Consider the following 23,040-nt stretch of genomic DNA (forward strand, 5'->3'; position numbering starts at 1 on the left):
AAAGAAAATGGGCCTATAAAATAAGCCAAGTTATTGTTTTCATTGTTTTTGATACATGTAACCTTAATAAATTGGGTTATGACACCAAAAGCTACTAGATTAACTCACTTAAATTTTAAATATCGTTAGATAAATAAACAGCAAGTAATAAAATAGTAATAAATAATCAAATTACGAGTACAACAGAACAAATGAAATAAATATAAATGAAATAAACAATGCTTTTCAAGTTTTTCATGTAGATTTAAACAGGAGATTTTCAGGCACAGAAATTGTAATATCTATAACTATTTAACTATAGATATATAATATAACTATAGATTATAGAGAACTTTATTAATCAGTCAAGAGCAGTTACAGATGCATAAATAATGTTTTGAAATGTTGAAAATATAAAATGTTAAATACTGTTATTTGAAATTATTTTAAAAATGAAAAGACACTTTAAACCTGGGGCATTTTTGCCCCTTTTCTTGAATTCTGGGGGCATTCTAAAGGCATTTTAATAGACTAAATCACGCAGTGAAAGCGTACACTCTAAATATGCACGCGCACTAGTCTAACCTACTAGAGTACGTCACATAGTGCATGCTCAATGGGTGTGTTTTTGTAAAGTGAGGGACATACTCGATAATTTCAGATCGTTAAATCAACAATTACGATATCATAGACATAGACGATATATATCGCATACCATACAGCACTGGCCCGATCGGGCAAGTGACCGTTCCGTCTACTGTCCCGAGTGTCGTTCACACTGGCCCCGGGCCATCGGCCAGTCCTTATTGTCAAACCCTGCAAGTGAAGAGCACCATGCTAAAAAAATAAAAACTAAAAACTACTTGTGGAAAAATTAAGATAAACTAGCAGACTAGTTCACTAGTTCATCATGACGCATCATGAACATATTTGTGCAGTTTGCAAGGGTCATGATGACCATCTCTCTGGATCATATGAGAGTCTCGTGCTCCAGGCATATAACTATGCTTGTTCTTTCCCTTTTTTTCACATGCACACACACACAGCTGCCAAGAGCCAAAGGTGCCTTCACTGTCAGCTCTCTCTTTATGCGTCTTTCTCTCCAAGTCATTCATGATGATTCCTTCCCTCTCTCTCTCTCTCTCTCTCTCTCTCTCTCTCCCACTCATTCTCTTTCTGTATATCTAGGTCACATTTCCTCTCTCATGCCCACCCTCCTTCTAACCCCTTGACAGATCATATTGTTTCTCTCTCCTCAGAGTAACTCTCAGCCTAAAGACAGTCACTCCAAATCTACATGACCCACCGCAGCGCCATCTTTTGTCAAATGCATGTCAAATCGAACACTGTGAACATTTATCATACTTGCTTTTTGTGACAAAATGCTACAATAACACAAATCTGCAATAAAAGAAAAGGGCTAAGTTGAAAATAGAAATAATAAGAAAAGCGCACCAAATCAATATATTAGAATAGAATTAAACGTGATTTTAAATTATAATAATATTTCACAATTTTACTGTTTTTACTGTATTTTTGACCAAATAAATGCAGCCTTGGTGAGACTTGTGGTTTTGTGGTAAACTTTGACCTGGACAGTTTTTATAATGGCCAGTCTTGTCTGCATCAGGAAATTTAACACTTCAAACACTAATCCTAAACCATATTAACCAAGATGTCTTTCCTTCCAAAAAATAAATAAACAAATAAATTCTACATTCCCAACCTTAATTTGATTTCCTCTAACCACACAATCAGACAGCAATGTGTTTCTCCACACAAGCTTTATTTAGAAGGTTGTTGGGCCTATTTTAAAACGGTTTTCAGTGGACTGTGGAATCAAGTACATGTCAAGCGCTTGTTCTCCACATTACACATTCTCACCACAATGACCACACAGCCATTAGAGGACATGATGAGGATGACACTTTGGCAAAGCAACTGCTGGCTTCAAGTTTCAGAAGGGAGGACAGAAGGGCGTAAAAAGATTTACACCCCTCAGTCAATAGCGGGATGTCGTAAAAATTGAAAATCACTTTCTGTCATTTCACTGGTATAGTTTCGCTCTCATTGCCATGGTGTTTGGATATGTCTTTGGCAATGACAGTAACCATGGAAGCAGATTTAAATATAGTTTTCAGCATGTTGTAGAACTTTAAGAGTCCTTTGAAATGTACTAGGATTGTATTTCTGAGCGTTTACAATTTGGTACTACTATGTTTTTTTGGACATGGTACCATAGTATCCTACAGAATATGCGCTATGACAATAATACAGTACATGAAAATTGTAATTATTCAGTACAATAGTGCATATCAAAGTACCATGTTATTACCAAATAATACCATCACTACATATGGTGCTGCCACAAGTTGGCATGAAATGGAAATACATCATCTATTTTCTAAATGTATCTCAATAATATTACTGTGAACAATTCATGCACGTTTCACATTTTACATTTTTTGACCTCGTACTTTTTAATCAATATGTCATAACTGATGGATAGAACCAAGTCGACAATGTTTTTCTCTTGGATGTATGTCACAATGATATTTTGCTACTTCCAATATATTGGAACTTTAAATTACTGTTTTAGATGTTCACACTTATTAGTTGTAAAATTGTCCCTACAATTAAAACCCATCCGTTATACTGTTATGAAAAAACATTTAATTCGTTTCAGAACATTTGTAGGAATTGACTCACCTCTCGCGGACAGTTTTTTGGTGTTGATGATTTTGGCGGCATATTCTTGGCCTGTGCTCAACTTCACACATCGTCGCACCACTGAAAACGCTCCCCTGAGGAAAAAAAATAAATAATTGAGACAGTAAGTATAAGGTTCTGACAGTACAATAGCAGAATTGCCATAATAATGTTACATTTTGACAGTGAAGTTTCTGCTGTACAAAAATTAAAGGCAAAGCTTCAAAAAGACTGCTTCAAATTCTGGCAGCTTATTTGGTGTTTGTATTTATCCTTTCAGGAGGGAATAAACAGAAGCAAAGAGAGTAAGATAATGCCAATGTTAAGTACAGCAGATTATTTATTCATCATAAACGTCCTTACATTACGCTGTCAGACTCTGGCAGTAGGCTGTTCGACTGTGAAGGCTGACGTCACTAAAATGAGAGCTAATTCTGGCAGCCTGTATTAATAAAATATACTTGACTGGGTTTGTGTTATATGAATAAAATATAGTATAGTAGGTTTGTCTTGTTAATACTGTAGGTTCTCACAACTTATGCAGAGTGAGAAAATTATATGGTAAGAAAGACGTCCGGACCTAAAACAACATCTACATTTACACAATAACGCAAACACTGTGATGTAGCTGAGGTTTGCAATTTTATCAACTCAACTTATGTTATTATGGCAATGTTTATCATACATGGGTTGTGATGAAATCCAAATAGTACGGCTAAATGATTTGGGGAACAAAATCTAATTGCAAATTAAATGAAAAAAAAAAAAAATTGGATTGTAATTTAAATAACACTAATAACAACATCAACACTACTACTACTACTACTAAAAATAATAAATTACAATTTTTTTATTACAATAGTAATATTTCTTATTTTGTTTCATATTTTAAAATAATATAATTATTATTATTATTATTACCAATTAAAATATTAACTTAAAAAATATAAAATATTAATGAAACAATTATATTTCACTGTAAAATTAAAAAAAAATGTAGTATTTAAGAAACATAATATAGTACTAATTTTATTTTACTAATATTTACTTTTTTTTTCTTTTTTTTTTTTTTAAATGTTAAACCATCATTATTTTTTATTTTGGTAGAAAACTGCAAATAGTCACTTATAACATGCATTTACTCCAAACAGAGCTCTGAAAACATCGGATCATGAGCTGTTCATGTGTAAAGGAACACAGTGCTGCGCTTTGCTCTGAAACACGCTGCACATATATTTAATTCATTCGCAGCCTTCGGGATTTGATAAATCACACCATTGACCCTTATTTTACTTTCTTAATACGTCTCTGGTCTTAGCGTAAACAATACATAGGTGACATCAAAAGTCAACAGACATCATAAAAAAAATTGTTTTCAAAAATTTTAAAACCAGTTCCAATCATGTCAGGGGTCGTCTCTAGGCAGAATTTAACAAGCCATAGTTATCATTAAAGTGCTCTTCAAAGGGGCCTGTTTTTGTCAGGCCAGTTAAAGCCCTTAGTGATTTATAAGGGCTGGATGTATGTGTGTGTGTGTGTGTGTGTGTGTGTGTGTGTGTGTGTGTGTGTGTGTGTGTGTGTGACACAAAGACTCTAGCTCCTCCTCCACATCTCTCTGCATTACTGGGATGACTGGAGCTACTGGGTAAAAGAGAGAGACAAACACACAGGTCACATGCAATTCGTGCTACAATGTGCTGTCAGAGGTCACGTGCAACCATCTGCATATTTCCGCTGGTTTGAGCAGAAAAGTGCAATTTGTTTTCTGCTAAACCTCGGGCCCGAGGGGTGAGGAGACCCTCATCAAATGCTCCTGTCCCTTCAGATCTGTGAAAGCATCACTACATCTCATCATCCTCACTGTTCAGTTCCTCTTCCTGTCTCACCATTCACACATTGTTCATGCAATACCTGATTCCCAGAGGGGATTTACATTATCTCTAAATTCAATCACGTATCTGAAACTTTGAAATTCAAAAGATGACAAATGGCTTTTAGCCCCCAAATGTTATTTAAAAACCTAAATATAATTTGAATTTGCAGTATATAATCCTAAAATTAGAATTTAATTAGTTACACATCTTAGCTGAAAAATATTTGAATGAAATGTCATTTTCGAATTTGTTTCTGCATACGTTTTATTTGTTAATATTTCTGCTGTAAATTCGCCCCAAAATAAAAATTTTCGATTGATTCAGTCCAAATGCCGAGAACCGAGTTAATTTGAGAACCTCTCGGACCGATTCAATCAGATTTGTGAACAAATAGTTGACTGCTTTTGTGAACCAGCTCAATCGATTCCTTGAAAAGATCCGAATAAAAAGAACGATTAGTTCCCGGCATATAAAGTACGTTACAGAAAAAGGACGATGTTAATTAAGTAGACATGTCAAATACAACCCAGTGCAAACTGGCACTACGTTTTGAACATGCATTTTTACTTTTACATTTGAACATGAAATATCATTTTGTAAGGCAATGCACTAATGAATATTTGTTGTATCTGCAGTAAGTGGGTTGTTTTGAAGTCATATTAAAGGGTCCGAGTGGTGGTCAGCGGATCTTGGCAGGACTTGCTTGTATCTATCTCCTCCCTCTGTGACAGCACGTTTATCGGGGCACCACCACGCCTCGCGTCTGCTGTCGGTTTGCTTTCCCTGCCCAAATATTACCATGCAATCTTCATGCAGGACAGTTCCACACATGCACAATCGTTAACCGCGTGATACTCACTTGCCCAGCTCCTCGTACAGCTGATATTCGTCCGTGAAGCGCGTACATGTAGTCGTGGCCATGTCTTCCCGTCTCGGACTCGGACACGCTTTAAGAATTTAAAGTCGTCCTTGATTCGGCGAGCTACAGCGTCCGGGATATTCACCTCGATCTTGCGCTCAAAAAAAAAGCCTGATATGTTTTGAAATGACAGGTTAATGGTGAGTAGGGTAGCGTGTATGCTGACAGCGGGCGTCCTCACCCCCGCGCTGTGCTCCAATCGCCTGCCTTCAAAATAGACTGCGAGAGCGCGCTGACAGCTGACTCACGATCGCCACCTGTCGGCGGAGTGTAGAACTGGCGTGCGTGGGCGCGCTGCTGGGTTACTGTTATTGTATCTCCAAATAGGGACAAACCATGAGGGGGGCTATTTGTATTTCGATGAGCTCTTACGTAATCACGTTAGTGTCCTGTAAAGCAAAAGAAACACTCAAATAAAGCATCGTTGATAGACGAAAATAAAATATTAAATACATAAAAACAAACAAGCATTTATGGTTTCTGGGAAAAATTATGGCTATATATAGGCTATAATATATACGTATATATAGCCTATGTATGTGTGTGTTTTATTTTTATGACATTTGTATTTTATTTATTCTGTTTTATACTCTAATGTTTGAAGCAAATTATTTATTTATTTTTTTGTGCATGATAGGTCGGATTATACTCGATATGTTGTCTTTTGCGTTCACGAGGATAAATGTAAATGGTTTTTCCACAGGGTATATTTTTGAATGGGTGGTGACTGACATGGCTTTTGTTGGCTTTCCTCTTGACCTTTCACATGTATCCTAAAAGCAATGCACAAAGTCATTATCTTGTGCAATCAATTCTACTCATTCTATTAGGAAACTTTTCTTTTTACATTAAAATGGTCAGATGCATTAAAATGATTTTTTTTAGCTAATAGTTCCATCATGTTCACCCATTACACTGCTCATTTGGATGTGTGTGTGTGTGTATTTTCAACCATTAGATAACGAACATGGACGCCCACTTGGATATTTCATATTCAGCTCAATGTCAACATCATTAACCCCAATTATACTAATTAGATTTGGTATGACTCATTAGGAGTGTTTCTCGCTCTCTTTCAGCTCTCTGTGGAGGAGGGGCAGAAATTCATAAGAACATACATTGGAAAGAAGATCAATGATAAAGAGATTCGGCCGAGAATGATTCAGAGCCAATCACACATTTACAGTTATTTATTCATTTTTGGAGAGAAAAGTATCTTCTTCATACAAAAGAAATGTAACATAAATGATTAAAACTGTAATGTTGGGTTCACATGCTGATGGCCCATTGAAAATATCAGTGTTATTATCAAGACATTAAATATTGAGGTGCAAAGAAACCAACAATTCTATGAATATATTATTGCTTAAAATATTAATATGTACACTCTAACTCACCACGGCCAGTTGGGCAAATTCATGAATTTCAATTCAGAGCGCAAAATTCAAGAGCAAATATTAAATCAAACCCATGTCTAGAACCAAAACCACACTTCAAATACACAATCATTAATCACTTTGATGTGATGATTTAGTGTTTGATGGGAGTTCAAACAGTATTCAGTCATTCTGAGCCCTTGAGATTTAAAGGACTATTCTTAGTATTTAGTGTTTCTCCTGGTCACACTGAATGTGAATTTACTAAACTCCTATTTCAGAGGTAAATGAATACAAGACAGTTTTCTTGTTTCTCATTGATTTAAGAATGGCAGCAGTGGCTACAAAGGTAAACTGCAATGGGACTGAACTATCACAAAATGCTTTACAAATATTCCAAAGTCAAATAAGACAGCCTTGTCTATAAGAAGAGACCGTCACACAATAAGACGCAATGCATTGACATGAAGATGAAAAAGGAAATCGGCGTATGAGGCTCCACCGTTAGGACTCTTGTCCTCCACCAGGAGGCGCTGCAGAGACTCCGCACAGCTCTCACCCTCACGCACCAATTTTAGCTGAACAGAAAGAAACACACTTTAAAACAAACTTAATCAACTAATAACACAATTGAAAATATGTTAATTCCACAATTGAGTGTTGAAAGGAAAAACTGCGTTCCAATACTGTGGTTTTAGCTGTGCTGATTGTTTTTTGTTGCAATAAGTTAATTGTGTGTCCACATCCTGTCAGTTCCTGAATGAAACATGCGAGTCATTCACCTGGAGAGTAACAGCTGCCGAGGACTGCAGAAAGCATATGAGAGCTCTGGTGCTGATGGAGAGGGAGTTCTCAAGCACTGGAAGATTGATCTACAAGAGAACATACAACACACACACATGTAACAAGACTAAAGTGAAGTCAGAGCACTAAAAATCACTAAAAGTGTGTCCTGCGGCATGACATGCTATACTCCACCTAAAACCACTTTATCATTTCACTAATTCTTGTTAAATTAGTAGTATAATTAATAGAGAGATGATATAGAATATATTTTTTAAAAATTTAATTTAAAAAAAAATTCTGTTTTAAAACAACTTTTAAAAATTAATTTGTAGCACAAAGTGAACGATTTAGTTTTTTTCAATTAAATTCAACCAAATCACCATTATACACTACCATGTAAATGCTTAGGGTCAGTAAGATACATATATTAAAAGTAACTAATACTTTTATTCAGCAAGGATGCATTAAATTGATCAAAAGTGAAAGTAAAGACATTTATAATGTTAAAAAAGATTTCTATTTTAAATAAATTCTTTTGAACTTTCTGTTCATCAAAGAATTCTGAAAAAAAAAAAAAATGTTAAGCAGCACAACTGTTTTCAACACTGATGATAATAATGTTTCTTGAGCACCAAATCATATTAGAATGATTTCTATAGGATCACGTGGAGTAATGATGCTGAAAATTCAGCTTTGACATCACAGAAATAAATTACTTTTTAAAATATACATCCTAATAAAAATTATGATTTTACATTGTAATAATATTTCACAATATTACTATTTTTACTGTATTTTGGATCAAACAAATGCAGCCTTGGTGAGCAAGAAAGACTTCTTTTAAAAAACATTTAGATTCTCCCCAGATGAATTGCTTTATTTGTATCATTTTATTTGTCAGTCACTTTGGAGAAAGTCTGCTAAATGAATAAATGTAAATGTAAACGCCAGCTCAACGTGTCCTTGTCTCACCTCTCCAGATGTGAGGAAGGAGAAGGAGTTGGTGTTGAAAAGCTGTAGAAGAGTATGAGAAGGCACACAGCTGCCCACCCAAAGGAGCAGTGCCAGTGGGCAGTAGATCAGATACAGAGCCCCTGGATCCAGACTAGAGACAGTGCAGCGCAAGGCTTCCCCTAATGATGGCATGTTGCCATTATCAGCAGAGACGGACTGCAGGGGAGAGAAGAATAAACACAGAGACGTTGACTTCATCATCCCCTTCAGGAGAGAAAGCATCAACATTTTAGGTGGAAGCTTGTTTTGGACTTAATTGTGACATGGATTTTCCTTCCTTCCTTTTTTTTTTTTTTTTTTTTTTTTTTGGAAACAATGCAATTTTTAATGTTTTTGAAAAAAGCCAAGGCTGCATTTATTTAATCAAAAATACAGTAAAAACAGTAATATTGTGAAATATTATACAATTTAAAATAATTGTTTTCTATTTTAAATGAGAAAATGTAATTTCTTCCTGTGATGGCATAGCTGAATTTTCAGCTGAATACTTTCAGTAATTTTACATTACTTCAGTCTTCATTGTCACATGATCCTTCAGAAAACATTCTAATGTGATGATTTGATACTCATGAAACATTTCCTCTTCTTCTTCTTCTTCTTCTTCTTCTTATTATTATTATCAATGTTAAAAACAGTTTTTGCTGCTTCACATTTTTTTGGAAACGATGCCATTCAAACATTTGTGATAAGATTAAAAATAAGAGAGAGAGAATAATACTTTTATTTATCAAGGATGCATTAAATTGATCAAAAGTGATAGTGAAGACATTTATAATGTTACAAAAGATTTGTTTAATAAATGCTTTAATACATTTAATAAATAAATTTAATAAATGCAAATAAATGCTGTACATTGAGCTTTCTATTCATCAAAGAATCCTGAAAAAATATTACCATTTCAACTGTTTTCAACATTGATAATAATAAGAAATGCTACATGAGCAGCAAATTTCTGAAGGATCATGTGACACTGAAGACTGGAGTAATGATGCTGAAAATTCAACTTTGCCAACATTGGAATAATTTTCATTCTAAAATATATTCAAATAGAAAACAGTTCTTTCCATTTGTGATAATATTTTGCAACATTACTGTTTTTACTGTATTTTTGATTAAATAAATGCAGCCTTGGTGAGCATAATAGACTTCAAAAACAAAAAAAATTGTAATCTTTCCAAACTTTTGACAGGTACTGTATGTAGACAGACTTTGTAGACATGACACAAAGCTACAATACCATTTATTATAGAAGTGTTTTACAAAAAGTGCTCTTATAAGAAAAGTAGCCTATTTATACTGTATAGGTCATTCACTGTGAAAGACTGTCATTAAAACAAGATTGATTGATTTATTTTAACTAATAAGCTGATAATTATTTTCATGCTATGGCCAGTAACCCATAAATGCGGGTCCTAAAGCTCTTGCCTGATCATAACCCTTCTTTTTTCAGTGATATTCCTGATCTTTTCTCTTTTGTAATGTCTCTCAGATATCTCTCTTTCTTCAAATGTCCCTCTTGCTCACTCTCTCTCCTCCTCATCATTAGTGCATACGCCCCCTACTGCTGATTGGCTACAGGTGTGTTGTGGAGCTCAGTTCGATCCACTTTCAACAGAGTTTCTCAGAAATCAATTACTGCACATTTAAGTGAGCATTAGATGAAAGCAAAGGCAATCTAAAAAGTAAAAATAACAGACCCTAAAGTAAACTAAAAGTAATTAAAAAAAATAGCAGAAATAAGCATGCACAATTGAATATTCAATATTGGCTGATATATATCCAATATTGATCATATCTTGATAAATTATACTGATAAATTACAAAAGAAATCTTTAATATCAGCTGATTTTAAATAAGGTACTAATATATTGTGCATAACCAATTATAACTGTCCTTTGTGCCAGAAATCTTGACATAATAAGCAAAAAAAAAATTCTATAAATAGAGCGAGAGATAGAGTACAGTAGATGCATTTATTGCTAGTGCAGTGAAGAATGTGGCATCTCTAAATCCCACCATGTGCATAACAATCCAACTGAGAATTACAAATTCTTACAGACAAGGAAACGGTCTCATTTCAGGGACTAATTTGGATGAACAGAATGTTCTAGATGTCTGTCTCTCACCAAAGGCAGAATAAGTGGGTAGAACTGAGAAGCAGTGCTCAGCGTGTCCATGGAGACAATGAGGCTACGCAGTTGTAGACGCTGATGTACAGAGCTACGCAGCCCAGGCAGCAGCACTTCACTCTTGCGCAGACTGTTAATGTAGACAGGTACGGCTTTCAGAAACTGAGGCAGCACCAGCTGACAGAAAAAAAAAAAGACACACAGAGAGAAGAGAATGACATTCAAGACTCCATTGTCCAAATGAAATAGGATTCACAAGAATGGCTTTGTAGTAATATTATCTGTCCCTGCACCAGTAATATGGCTAATGAATAGTAAAGTTAATTGAGATCAGAGTAACTGTCTGTCATCTCCTAAAACTGTTTGTATTTTTCTTAAACTTTTTCCCCCAAATATTCAAAGAAATCTTCACAGGTCTAAAATATCTGATTAAGCTGTAATTACACAATTCACTAATAATTGTCAAGGGCTTTTTGCCCAAACAAGGCAATGTGAAAAAAAAAAGGTGACCATTCATTTAAGCAATTAAAAGTTAATTGGACTGAAGACAGCTGGAGCTTGTTTTTTTAATTGGTATCACAGATCATGGTTTTAAAATTTGACTAAAATTATTGCTCAATCTAAAACTGTATGATAAATCTCTGGAGAGAACTCTCATTAAAGAGAGAGAAATATGTGAAGAACTAACCTGTCCTGGGGACACAGAGGTAGAGCAGCTGTGTTTCCTGAAGCAAGCCAACATCTCAGTAACCTCCGTCTGTAACTCCTCCCGCAGGGATTGCAGTGGACTCTCCAGTGCTAAGGAATACACTGACTCACACACACATTGACAAATAAAGTTAACAAAATTCAAGTAAAATCGGGAAGACTGCGCTCAGTGAAAAAACAACAACTGATTACACATTGCTAATTTCTATACAATATTCATATATTATATATACACTACTGTTCAAATGTTTGGGGTTGGTTAGTTTTTTTAATGTTTCATTTGATCAAAAACTACAGTAAAAACTATAATATTGTAATAATATTATAATATTATTATTACAATTAAAAATAGCTATTGCATTTTAATATATTTCCAAATGTAATCGATGGCAAAGCTGAATTTTCAGCATAATTACTCCAATCTTCAGTGTCACATGACCCTTCTAACACGCTGATTTGGCGCTCAAGAAACATTTCTCATTATTATCAATGTTGAAAACAGTTGTGCTGCTTAACATTTTTGTAGAAACTGTAATACATTTTTTCTGATTTTTTGAAAAAAAAAAAAAAAAAGAAGTTTGACCCCAAACTTTTGAACAATAGTGTATGTATATATGATATTATATTAAGAAGGTAAATAGGGTCACAAATGATTCCATGTTGATTTTAAGAATATTGTAGGCAGAATGATCACATTACTGTATGGATTACACAGCAAACACTGTTTTTATACTTTTCTTGCAGTAAAATGTGAGGAGCGTCTCAGCTTGGCTGCTTCTAAAGGTGTCTAGTAGTTGATGGGTTGCGGACAGAATGACGGTGTGTATCCGTGTCCTGTTCTCTCCAGAGGAGTTACTATATGACAGCACAAACTACACCAACAGATGAGAAGGGAACCAAACAAATGAATTACGATAAATATATTAGTTGAACAACACACTAAATTATTTATCATACTGTATCAATTACTCTCAGATAAGTATAACTTATTAAATATAATTTGAGACTGACTATAATTTAATATGATGATTTATGATTATATATCAATCCATACATCCAATGACATCCCATCAATCCAACCTGTATGGCTACACCCCTCGTTTCATCCAAAGATTTGTTGTGAGTGAACTCAAATGCCAGAGCTGTGCGCCAATCAAGCGCTGCCATGGAAACACAGCAGGAGTCAGAATCGGCGATGATGGAGCCATAGCAACCAGATATGCGCATCTCTGCAGAGACATAGCGATTGGGCTGTTAATAGACCCACCAGCAATTTATGAATATCATCTGGAATTCATGAAATTAATTCATGTTACATCAAAGTGACTATCTCATATTCAAATGACTGGATACTTTAGATACTATGTAAGGTTTTATATAGAATATGAAACATATGTATGCTCTGTGTCTACTATTATTTTGACTACATTAAAAAAAAAAGAAGGTATACATGAAAGTTCCTCTCACAGTTCCTCTGTCTTTGAATCTGGGTAACTAGATTCTTTTAAATGCCCCTCTGATTACCTTTACTGACAAAAACTCTGAGTTGAACTTTGAAGGCCATCTGCATGTTCACACATCTGCTCAGATCAGTTCGGAAGTGTTCCTCTTCCATCTCTGACTGCAAAAGAAAAGTACATGGAAAAATCTATTATGAAATGACACAGTTTGGGCATGTTCACATTGCGTAAAAGACGGTTGTCACTACTCTTCTGATTGCTTAATCAAGTTCTCTTCACACAGAGATTAGTTATTTACAGGAGTGACAACTGCATTCTGAAAATGAAAACTTCACTCTAGAAACATTCAGGAGGATTACAATAACTGAGATTACAATAAATCCGCATAGTGTACAGAACCAAAGTGATGACAGGTTGTCTGAGTTACTAGAAAGTCACAGAAATAGAGGTACACTTACACTACCATTCATAAGTTTGGGGTCAATAAGATTCTTTTTTTTTTTTTTTAAAGGAAATTGGCTTACTTTATTTTATTTTGGGTTAAGGTTAGGTTCAGGGTTAGTACCTAGTTATTACCCAGTTATTGTAATTACTGTAATAAGTACATAGTATGTACATGGGTAACAGGACTGTAAAATAAAGTGCTACTAAGAAATTAATACTTTTATTCAGCAAGGATGCATTTCATTGATCAGTGAAGAGTGAAAATTGAAGACATTAATAAACTTTCTATTCATCAAAAAATCCGGTTTCCACAAAAAAAATGTTAAGCAGCACAACTGTTTTCAACATTGATAATAAGAAGAAATGTTTCTTTCTAAAATAGAAAACAATTTTTAATTGTAACATTTCACAGTTTTTACTGTATTTTTGATCAAATAAATGCAGCCTTGGGACTGACTCCTTTATTCCATACACACATGGAATTATAATTTTAAGGATTCACTTTCACATTTAAATGTGAAAGTCAAAAGCCGAAAGCACAGAAATGTTTTAGAAAACCTACACATGACTACTGATTTTGTTTATGAGGAAAAATAAATACTGAAACAAAGAAAGAACTAAGAGAATATATGACAATGTAAAAAATATCACATTAAACAAAAGATATCTAACAGGTCACTAATAGTCAAATAGGAGCTATAATAAACATGAGAGTACAGGTGCTGGTCATATAATTAGAATATCATCAAAAAGTTTATTTATTTCACTAATTCCATTCAAAAAGTGAAACTTGTATATTATATTCATTCATTACACACAGACTGATATATTTCAAATGTTTATTTCTTTTAATTTTGATGATTATAACTGACAACTAAGGAAAATCCCAAATTCAGTATCTCAGAAAATTAGAATATTACTTAAGACCAATACAAAGAAAGGATTTTTAGAAATCTTGGCCAATTGAAAAGTATGAACATGAAAAGTATGAGCATGTACAGCACTCAATACTTAGTTGGGGCTCCTTTTGCCTGAATTACTGCAGCAATGCGGCGTGGCATGGAGTCGATCAGTCTGTGGCACTGCTCAGGTGTTATAAGAGCCCAGGTTGCTCTGATAGTGGCTCTTCTGCATTGTTGGGTCTGGCATATCGCATCTTCCTCTTCACAATACCGCATAGATTTTCTATGGGGTTAAGGTCAGGCGAGTTTGCTGGCCAATTAAGAACAGGGATACCATGGTCCTTAAACCAGGTACTGGTAGCTTTGGCACTGTGTGCAGGTGCCAAGTCCTGTTGGAAAATGAAATCTGCATCTCCATAAAGTTGGTCAGCAGCAGGAAGCATGAAGTGCTCTAAAACTTCCTGGTATATGGTTGCGTTGACCTTGGACCTCAGAAAACACAGTGGACCAACACCAGCAGATGACATGGCACCCCAAACCATCACTGACTGTGGAAACTTTACACTGGACCTCAAGCAACGTGGATTGTGTGCCTCTCCTCTCTTCCTCCAGACTCTGGGACCCTGATTTCCAAAGGAAATGCAAGATTTGCTTTCATCAGAGAACATAACTTTGGACCACTCAGCAGCAGTCCAGTCCTTTTTGTCTTTAGCCCAGGCGAGACGCTTCTGACGCTGTCTGTTGTTCAAGAGTGGCTTGACACAAGGAATGCGACAGCTGAAACCCATGTCTTGCATACGTCTGTGCGTAGTGGTTCTTGAAGCACTGACTCCAGCTGCAGTCCACTCTTTGTGAATCTCCCCCACATTTTTGAATGGGTTTTGTTTCACAATCCTCTCCAGGGTGCGGTTATCCCTATTACTTGTACATTTTTTTCTACCACATCTTTTCCTTCCCTTCGCCTCTCTATTAATGTGCTTGGACACAGAGCTCTGTGAACAGCCAGCCTCTTTTGCAATGACCTTTTGTGTCTTGCCCTCCTTGTGCAAGCTGTCAATGGTCATCTTTTGGACAACTGTCAAGTCAGCAGTCTTCCCCATGATTGTGTAGCCTACAGAACTAGACTGAGAGACCATTTAAAGGCCTTTGCAGGTGTTTTGAGTTAATTAGCTGATTAGAGTGTGGCACCAGGTGTCTTCAACATTGAACCTTTTCACAATATTCTAATTTTCTGAGATACTGAATTTGGGATTTTCCTTAGTTGTCAGTTATAATCATCAAAATTAAAAGAAATAAACATTTGAAATATATCAGTCTGTGTGTAATGAATGAATATAATATACAAGTTTCACTTTTTGAATGAATTAGTGAAATAAATCAACTTTTTGATGATATTCTAATTATATGACCAGCACCTGTATAATACTGTATAATTTGCATTATATTCAGTTTAAAAAGATTCTACAATGAAAGATCACTATGATTTCTGTAGCAAAGAGCTTGATGATTCTGCACATTCCCAGTAAATCATCATCTTTATTATCTGGTTACTTGTCATTTAGTAGACATTTTTCATCTAATACTACAGTACTCTAATTGCAGGGACGGTCCTCTTGGAGCAGTATAAACTGTCCAGGGGGCCCAGAAACCCTAGTGGCACCTCTGTTTCCAGTTAATAGGATGCCTCTACAAAAAAGTTTGAATTAGCAGCAGAGATTTTTAACAAGTACCAACCATTATGACATTCCAGGCTAATTCTCGAGGCAGCCATTGGGTTGTTCGAATTTTTAAATCTGTGCAGCAGTTTTAGAGTAATTGGGCTCTAGGGTTTTCAGACAAGCTTCTTCTGACATAATAGGACACGAGGGTGTAGTTGATGTCAACAAAGTGCACATGGCATTTATTACCTGTAGACTGTTATAGCAGATGAGCCCACCCCCTGTGAGAAAAGGGATGTGCCCTGGCCAAGCTCCGCCTACTTCTTGATGGGAGAACAAAAACATGTGCACACTGCAGCCTTGATTGACACACTCTTTAGCCAATGAGGTTGAAGAATCTGGTCCTTGGAAAATTGACTAATATGAATCCAAGAGCAAACAGAGAAAGAAAACACTATTTGATAAATCTCAAAACAAGCTTTATGGACAATATTGTGGAAAAATGGCATGTTATTTAATTCACCTTCATTTTGCTAGAGCTGAAGAATCCAGAGGAGCTTTTCTGATTTGTGCCTTCAGAAACAGGTGAGGAATGAAAGATCAATAATTTGCCAGGAGACCCTGCAGCCTATTGAAACGAGGCATAAGAGATTCATAAAACAACATTTGCTGCACAAACATTAAACTTTCCAGCAAGGGCATGTGTATGTGTTTAAAACTCATGTTAAGGCTCTTACCTGAAGAATTTTCAGTCCTGCAGAAACAGAAAGCTCTTGTGAGCTGGATCTGTTTTCAGATTCAGGATTGAAAAGCGCAATTTCCTGTAGAACTCTGTCCAAGAAGAAGGTGTTATTTTTAAACTTTTCACTTTTGTATTAACATTACATTTTATTAGTAGAACAACTGCTGTGTGAAAACCTCTCAGCTATGTGTATGCAGTCTTTCAGTGGCACCAGAAGGCCCTCCACCACAGGAAGTTCCAGCTCCTCACAATCAGTGATGACCATCATGTGGGGGCGGGACAGAGCTGGGCTCAGGTTATACAGATGGATCCGGCTGTCATAGGTCATCAAACCCACTCGAAGATCTGATTGGTCAGTTTCATCAGGCCTAAAACAATGACATAACATTCACAAGCCATTTTACTTCCATAATGAGTGAAATATAATATTTAATGATAAAAAAACAAATGTAGAAAGGGACTTGATTTTAAACTACTGGACTGGATGGTGAACATTTTAAATGTTAATGTCCCTTACCCATTTAAAGCTTGCAACTGAGAACTAATCTGCTGACAAATGTGGTCTAGCTGCCCTGTTCTCATTGCACTGGCAGAAATATCTATCGCCATCAGCAACACAGCAGCTTTACCCTGTTTAAAAGATCATGAATTAAGTGAAAATAATTAACAAGAAATAATCTGTCAGATAAAACTGACATCAATATAAAAGCTGACATTTCTATGTACATTGCATAATACAATACAATACAATCAAAGAACGTAACAGAGAAGAAATAACAAATCCACGCCATTCCTGACCGTCTGTTTCTCCAGGATCTCATATGAGCCAAGACTGAGCTCAGGTTTTTTTTCCCAGTCAACACGGCGGCCCTGATTAGTGGGCTGATAGGACTGCCATGGCACTATGAGAAAACGACATGTTTGAGCAAAGATGGGAGGACATATGTGCACATCTTTAAAAGGGATAGTTCACCCAAAAATGAAAATTCTGTCATCATTTGCTGAGCCTCAAGTTGATCCAAACCTGTATGAATTTCTTTCTTCTGCTAAACACTAAAGAAGATATTTTGAAGAATATGGGTAACCAAACAGTTGATGTTCAGCAGAAGAAAGAAATTCATACAGGTTTGGAACAACTTGAGGGGAGTAAATGAAGACAGAATTTTCATTTTTGGCTGAACTATCCCTTTAAGCAAAAACTGAGAATGACAGTAGGCCAAACAAGACTTACCTTCAGTGAGTTTGTTGCAGAAAGGACAGTAGAATCTTTGCCCGCAGTCCTGCCAGTTCATAGCAGGGCTCATGAAGGCCCCACAGTGCACACAGCCCTTAACGCAATCTCCTGCCTCACACACTGGCACATCACGCTGAGAAAAACATTCACGTTTAAAAGTAGTAGTTCATATTTAAATGAATTAGGCAACACTGAGGACCATGTGAAGGTGACTCAACATTCTGGCAAATAAGACAAAAGTGACATTTTCTTTAGGATATCTTATTCGTTTAGAACACCCCAAAATAAATGTTTTCTGTTTTTTTTCCAATACATACTTCTCCTTTCTCAGGCCTGGCCAGCGGACACACGATTGCACCCAATGGGAGATGACTCTTCTGAGCTGACTGAGCCTCAACAGGGAAACTGTAGGAAGTACATCGGATAAAACGAGGTGTGGCATTACCTGTGAAGCAACAACAACAACAACAACAAAAAACTAAACAAAACTAAACAAAAAAGTGAGTATACATTGTGTTGTACAATATTAAAATCTTGTTTTCACTTATAACAACCAAAGGTTTTGCTAGTTAGCATGCTGCTAGTTTACTCAACTACTAACTATCTTGTACCAAAAGCATGACTCTCCATTGATGGCCATTAAAAAGTATCTATTCTCAGTATTTTTTCTGTCTATTTTGCCATCTATGCCGTAGAAAGGTGAAACATTTTTTGAAATTGGTGCTACATGACTAGAGAAAACAGAGAAAAGGGCTGTGGTGTTCCTTTTGCCAAAAAGGTAAGAAAACATCAACACCCATAATGCAATAGGCTCAATCCAACTGTCCATGTGTGGGGATTAAAAAAAAAACATGGAAGTACAACATGTCGTTTTCACAAAAGCCCTGGAGTTGTCAAAAGTTGACAGCTTAATACTTTTTTTATTTTTTTTATTTTGGGTATTTTTGCCTTGATTTAGCACAGTTGAATAGAGGAGAGGAAGCAAATTGGGAGAAAGAGGGGGGCAGGACTGTGAAAGGACCACTAGCCTGGGTCGAATCTGGGTCACTCAAAGTGCAATTGCACTACATGTTAGAGTGCTACCCATGAGGCTATTTGCTGCGACAGGGCTTAGGACTTTTGCTGGCAAATAAACATGTATATCTTGGTGCAGGTAGCACGGAGAAAGAGTGAACATTGTTCATTTGCATAAACTACTGTAAAGCTGGTTAAAATCTGCGGAATTACTCTTTAAATTATTATTATCAATAATAATGTTTTTTTTTTTTATTACCCATATCAATTATTTTTTCTGATGCTACTTTCTTTCTCAATAAATAAATAAATAAATAAATATGTGGTTACTTTTTTTTATCTATCAATGTACAGTGATACTTTTTGCTGCAAGATGTTGTAGTTGGTCAAACAGTGTCAAACAGCACTAAATGTTTTGAATTTAACTTATATTATTGGTATTACTAGTACTAATAGTAGCATTTAAGTAGCATATTGATTATATAATAATTGTAATAATAATAATAATTGTTATTATTACTATACTACATTAATATTATTAATATTATACAAACTGATAATTCATATTTTTTCCAAAACAGATGTAATAATAAGAATGATTATTTCACTCATTATTACTTTTAAAAAATAGCCTCATTAAGAAAAAGAACAGTAAACCGGTGATGGAAATGGGAAGCATATTGTGTGTTAGTATCAGCAGGACTCCATCATTAATGTGCTGCTGTATTTATGAGACTGAAAAACAGCATCTGTGTTTGAGATTATCATAATGTCTGTTTATAGGAGCAACAGCTGTCAATATTTCATTACCTTTGTGTCTCTGGCTCCATCATTGTCTGAAAGTCAGTTAAAGTCAATATAATTTCGCTGTGATAAGAAAGGAAACCAGGTGCATGACATTTATTTTTTATGCGAATTTGGGTTCGCATAAAGTCAAAAGATGTGGCTAAATTTGGCAACAGTGATGATACCTCTGTCCTCCAGGGTGCATTGTGTTGAGGAGAGAGGGGGAACTGAAGATTTGGACTCTGAAACAAACACTTTCCCTTCCCACTGGATCTTGTCCTCTTTAATCACCTGGACCTGTACATTTAGGAGACAGAGGATATAGAAAGAGACAAAACAACACAGCCATACACAGCAGTGTAATCAAACCTGAGCAGTCATGATGAAAGCAACACAGAATAAGAAGGACAAGTTCATTTACCACACTGGGTAGAAGCTGAGGATCCAGACCATACCGAGACTCTGTCTTAGAATTTGACACTGGACTCGCCTGACAAAAGAAAGGGAAAAAAAGTGATCCTTCAAAAAATTCAGTATAGATGCGTTGATAAAAGTAGAAACTGAGACAATTAAAACAGAGTGCAAATGTAATGCTAAATTTCCTCAACCACATACAAGCTATACTGATGACACTGTTCAGCAATTCCTCATTAAAGTTCTCTCTCTGTCTGGGGAAAAAGATGTTTGATTGTCAGATGCAGAGACTGGTAGAAACAATACAAAATTTTAAATTAAATATTTTTTCTCTTCTATTTTAAAATATGTAATTATCTATGTTGTTATTTCTTAAAAGCATCTAGTTAAATACAAATTTTACTAAGAAGTATTTAATCTATTAAAAAAAAAATACAATGTAGAATAACAGTGAGAATATTATTCCAGGACAGCTAAAATAATTAACACTAGATAAAGATTAGAAATATTACACATATTATAATGTAATATAATATAATATAATAAACTATTAGAAATATAAAGTATAATGAGTATTATATTTGAGCTTGTGAGTTATGAATAAAATACAATAAAATCAAAAATAAGAAACAAAGAAAGAAAGAAAGTGGTGCAATATCCCCTATATTGTCATTGCTCTCACTGGTAATGAGTAGCTTCTCTGTGATATCCCTTGAGTCGTCATATGAGAAATATCAAGAACAGGTTCTCTGTCTGTGAAAAGAGAAGATCAAAAATTATAGAGATTGTAAAAACATTTTAAAAAATTATAAATATATATAAAATTATGACTTTCTTCCATCAGATGGTGAAATTCTCCATCATGATGTTCTAGGGTCTTTTATGCCATTGCTTACCCAGGTAGCTTTGCTGTGAGGGGTCCCAGTACAGTAACTGAGGTCGATGACCTGAGGTTACTGTTGTATCGACCACTGGGGTCACACTCACTGTTGCACTCCGCTGATCTGGGTTCAGGTTTGGGTAGTGATAAGGAGGAGGTGGACAGCTGGCTAGAGGCATGGTTGAGGTCCTGTGGCTCTGTCCACCCCACGGCTGCGGTGGTTGATGCATAAAGCTCTGGTTTATTGCCGGGACCTCCATTTTATGACCAATTCAATCAACCTTTATAACCAAAGACAAAATTACAGAGCAAAGTCATTCTGTTTCATTATTAAAACAGAATGAAAATCCCAGATTAAGCCCTAAACAGCTCTATGTAGCCTTTCTGGAATTATGCATATACTGTATCAGCCATACTGTCACAGTGATCAGCTGATCGTCTGACACCGGTATGAATGTGCTCCGCTGACGCTCGTATTCAAGCACTTGCCTATTTATTTGATTGCACGGTACTGAGAAAATTAACATTTACCGTGTTATGCGTCAGGTTAGGAGATTTCAGCACGAGTCGCCCTGTAATTAAGAAAGATAGCCAGTTTTAATACGGAAATACGGGTATTAATGCAGAAATCGGTCGCCTGGGTTACCTTCAGCTCACATAATGTTTCAGTCTTCAGTTCCGTCACTGCTTAGATGTTGAAATCTCAAAACGCATATAAACATGGCATTTCAGTAGTTTGAAAGGCCCTCAGTCATCCGTACTAGAAGCATACCGTATTCAAAGTCGGTCCAACGCGCACAGTAAACACTGTAGCCTACGTCTCTCATCCAAATTGTAGTAGTTGCAATATCATCATTATCACCTCCAGGTGGCAGCACTGCGCTACCAATCCTCAAAGTGGACTTCCCATAGATTTGTATGCGGGACTTCCGCCCTATGTGGACCAATGACAAATAAGGTCTGAAAATACTTATGAAAACACAATATAATTTACTTTACACTGTGTAAAATGTATTGTATATGTTTCAGAATTGTTACTAAAAATTAATGTGATAAACATCAAAACAATTGATCACTCAATCTACTAATTTACAAATCTACAAACGGTCCAACAGATAAAGTTTATGTTGTGTTTATTTCAGTTCAGTGATGAAACGCGAGTAACAGTTTGTATGCACTCTAAAATGCTGGGTTAAAAACAACCCATGTTGTTTTTAATTCAGCTGCTGTTTAAATATAGTACAGAACCCAGCATAATGGCTTGATTATATTAATTCATTTTTACAAAAACACTATTGTTTAACTTAATACTAGCAAATGAACTTAAATCGTTTAAAAGTTTGTAAATACACAACATAACCACTGTGTTTACATAATATTTGTTTTATTTTAAATGAATATAGCTCCTAATACATCATATCTTATGCAGAAATACAGCATTAACCCTTTAATGACCCAGGAACTCATTCCACCCTCTACCTTATCATTTTCCTGTGAACAGCGTTCCTCTGTGCAGCACAGTATGTGTTTGACAGTCAGTTGAGATTTAAAATATAAATGCAGTGCAGAAGTTAAAAATCCTGTTTTTTAATTTCTGGAAAGATCCGTATGATAAATGATAAATAAAATACCAAAATATTACAAAGTATAGTCAATTGCATTATTTTCTAATCAGTTCTAATCAACATTTTTGCATCTAGGCAATTTGTAAATCTGAGGTATGTAATATGTAATTTGAAAAATGTACATGCTTTTGAGGTTTAATGTGCACATAAAGGCCAGCTATTTATTACAGTGGTTCATCATTTGGACAAACACTTGTCTAAAACAAAAATGGAGGTGGAGGTGGTAGTAAATATTTCATCTAATCTTCTGCATGCCCTCAGTCCACTGATGTAATATTCATGAGGTCAAGAGGGCTGAAGGCTACACTCAAGAATTCACCTGCTTAACACATTCAGACACACACACACACACACACACACACACACACACAGGTTTCCATGTTTAAT

General features: G+C 35.6%; 2 protein-coding genes across 52 annotated transcripts in view; both read right to left on the reverse strand.

Moving 5' to 3' along the window:
• Positions 1-5,718, reverse strand: part of camk2b1 (calcium/calmodulin-dependent protein kinase (CaM kinase) II beta 1) — a 71,462-nt gene extending 65,744 nt beyond the window's left edge. For 18 of the 50 annotated variants that reach the window (XM_051895732.1, XM_051895725.1, XM_051895728.1 and 15 more), the window contains exons 1-2: positions 5,422-5,717; positions 2,689-2,783 (exon numbers count right to left, since the gene is read on the reverse strand). In XM_051895732.1, coding sequence (XP_051751692.1) covers positions 2,689-2,783; positions 5,422-5,483 — 157 coding nt within the window. In that variant the 5' untranslated portion in view covers positions 5,484-5,717. Of the gene's footprint in view, positions 1-2,688; positions 2,784-5,421 lie in introns of all 50 variants that reach the window. The other 32 variants (XM_051895717.1, XM_051895713.1, XM_051895711.1 and 29 more) reach the window with 5 other exon arrangements.
• Positions 5,719-6,653: 935 nt separating this feature from the next.
• On the reverse strand, positions 6,654-21,887 carry si:dkey-13n15.2 (protein transport protein Sec24C). 2 transcript variants are annotated; one of them, XM_051895475.1, is made up of 22 exons: positions 21,686-21,887; positions 21,560-21,600; positions 21,045-21,309; positions 20,831-20,901; positions 20,156-20,224; positions 19,920-20,031; positions 18,252-18,379; positions 17,932-18,067; positions 17,499-17,602; positions 17,218-17,330; positions 16,877-17,068; positions 16,696-16,789; positions 16,482-16,586; positions 16,208-16,375; positions 13,019-13,115; positions 12,575-12,723; positions 12,228-12,366; positions 11,475-11,596; positions 10,784-10,963; positions 8,616-8,813; positions 7,640-7,729; positions 6,654-7,435 (listed from the first exon to the last, which is right to left on the reverse strand). In XM_051895475.1, exons 3-22 carry the CDS (start codon positions 21,286-21,288, stop codon positions 7,295-7,297), a joined length of 2,652 nt encoding a protein of 883 aa, XP_051751435.1. In that variant the 5' UTR covers positions 21,289-21,309; positions 21,560-21,600; positions 21,686-21,887; the 3' UTR covers positions 6,654-7,294. The 2 variants fall into 2 exon arrangements, with proteins under 2 accessions (XP_051751435.1, XP_051751434.1); XM_051895474.1 differs by having other exon boundaries at positions 21,675-21,886.
• Between the last annotated feature and the right edge of the window lie 1,153 nt (positions 21,888-23,040).

Source organism: Ctenopharyngodon idella, chromosome 5 (assembly GCF_019924925.1).
Source record: "Ctenopharyngodon idella isolate HZGC_01 chromosome 5, HZGC01, whole genome shotgun sequence".
Taxonomy (NCBI): Eukaryota; Metazoa; Chordata; class Actinopteri; order Cypriniformes; family Xenocyprididae; genus Ctenopharyngodon; species Ctenopharyngodon idella.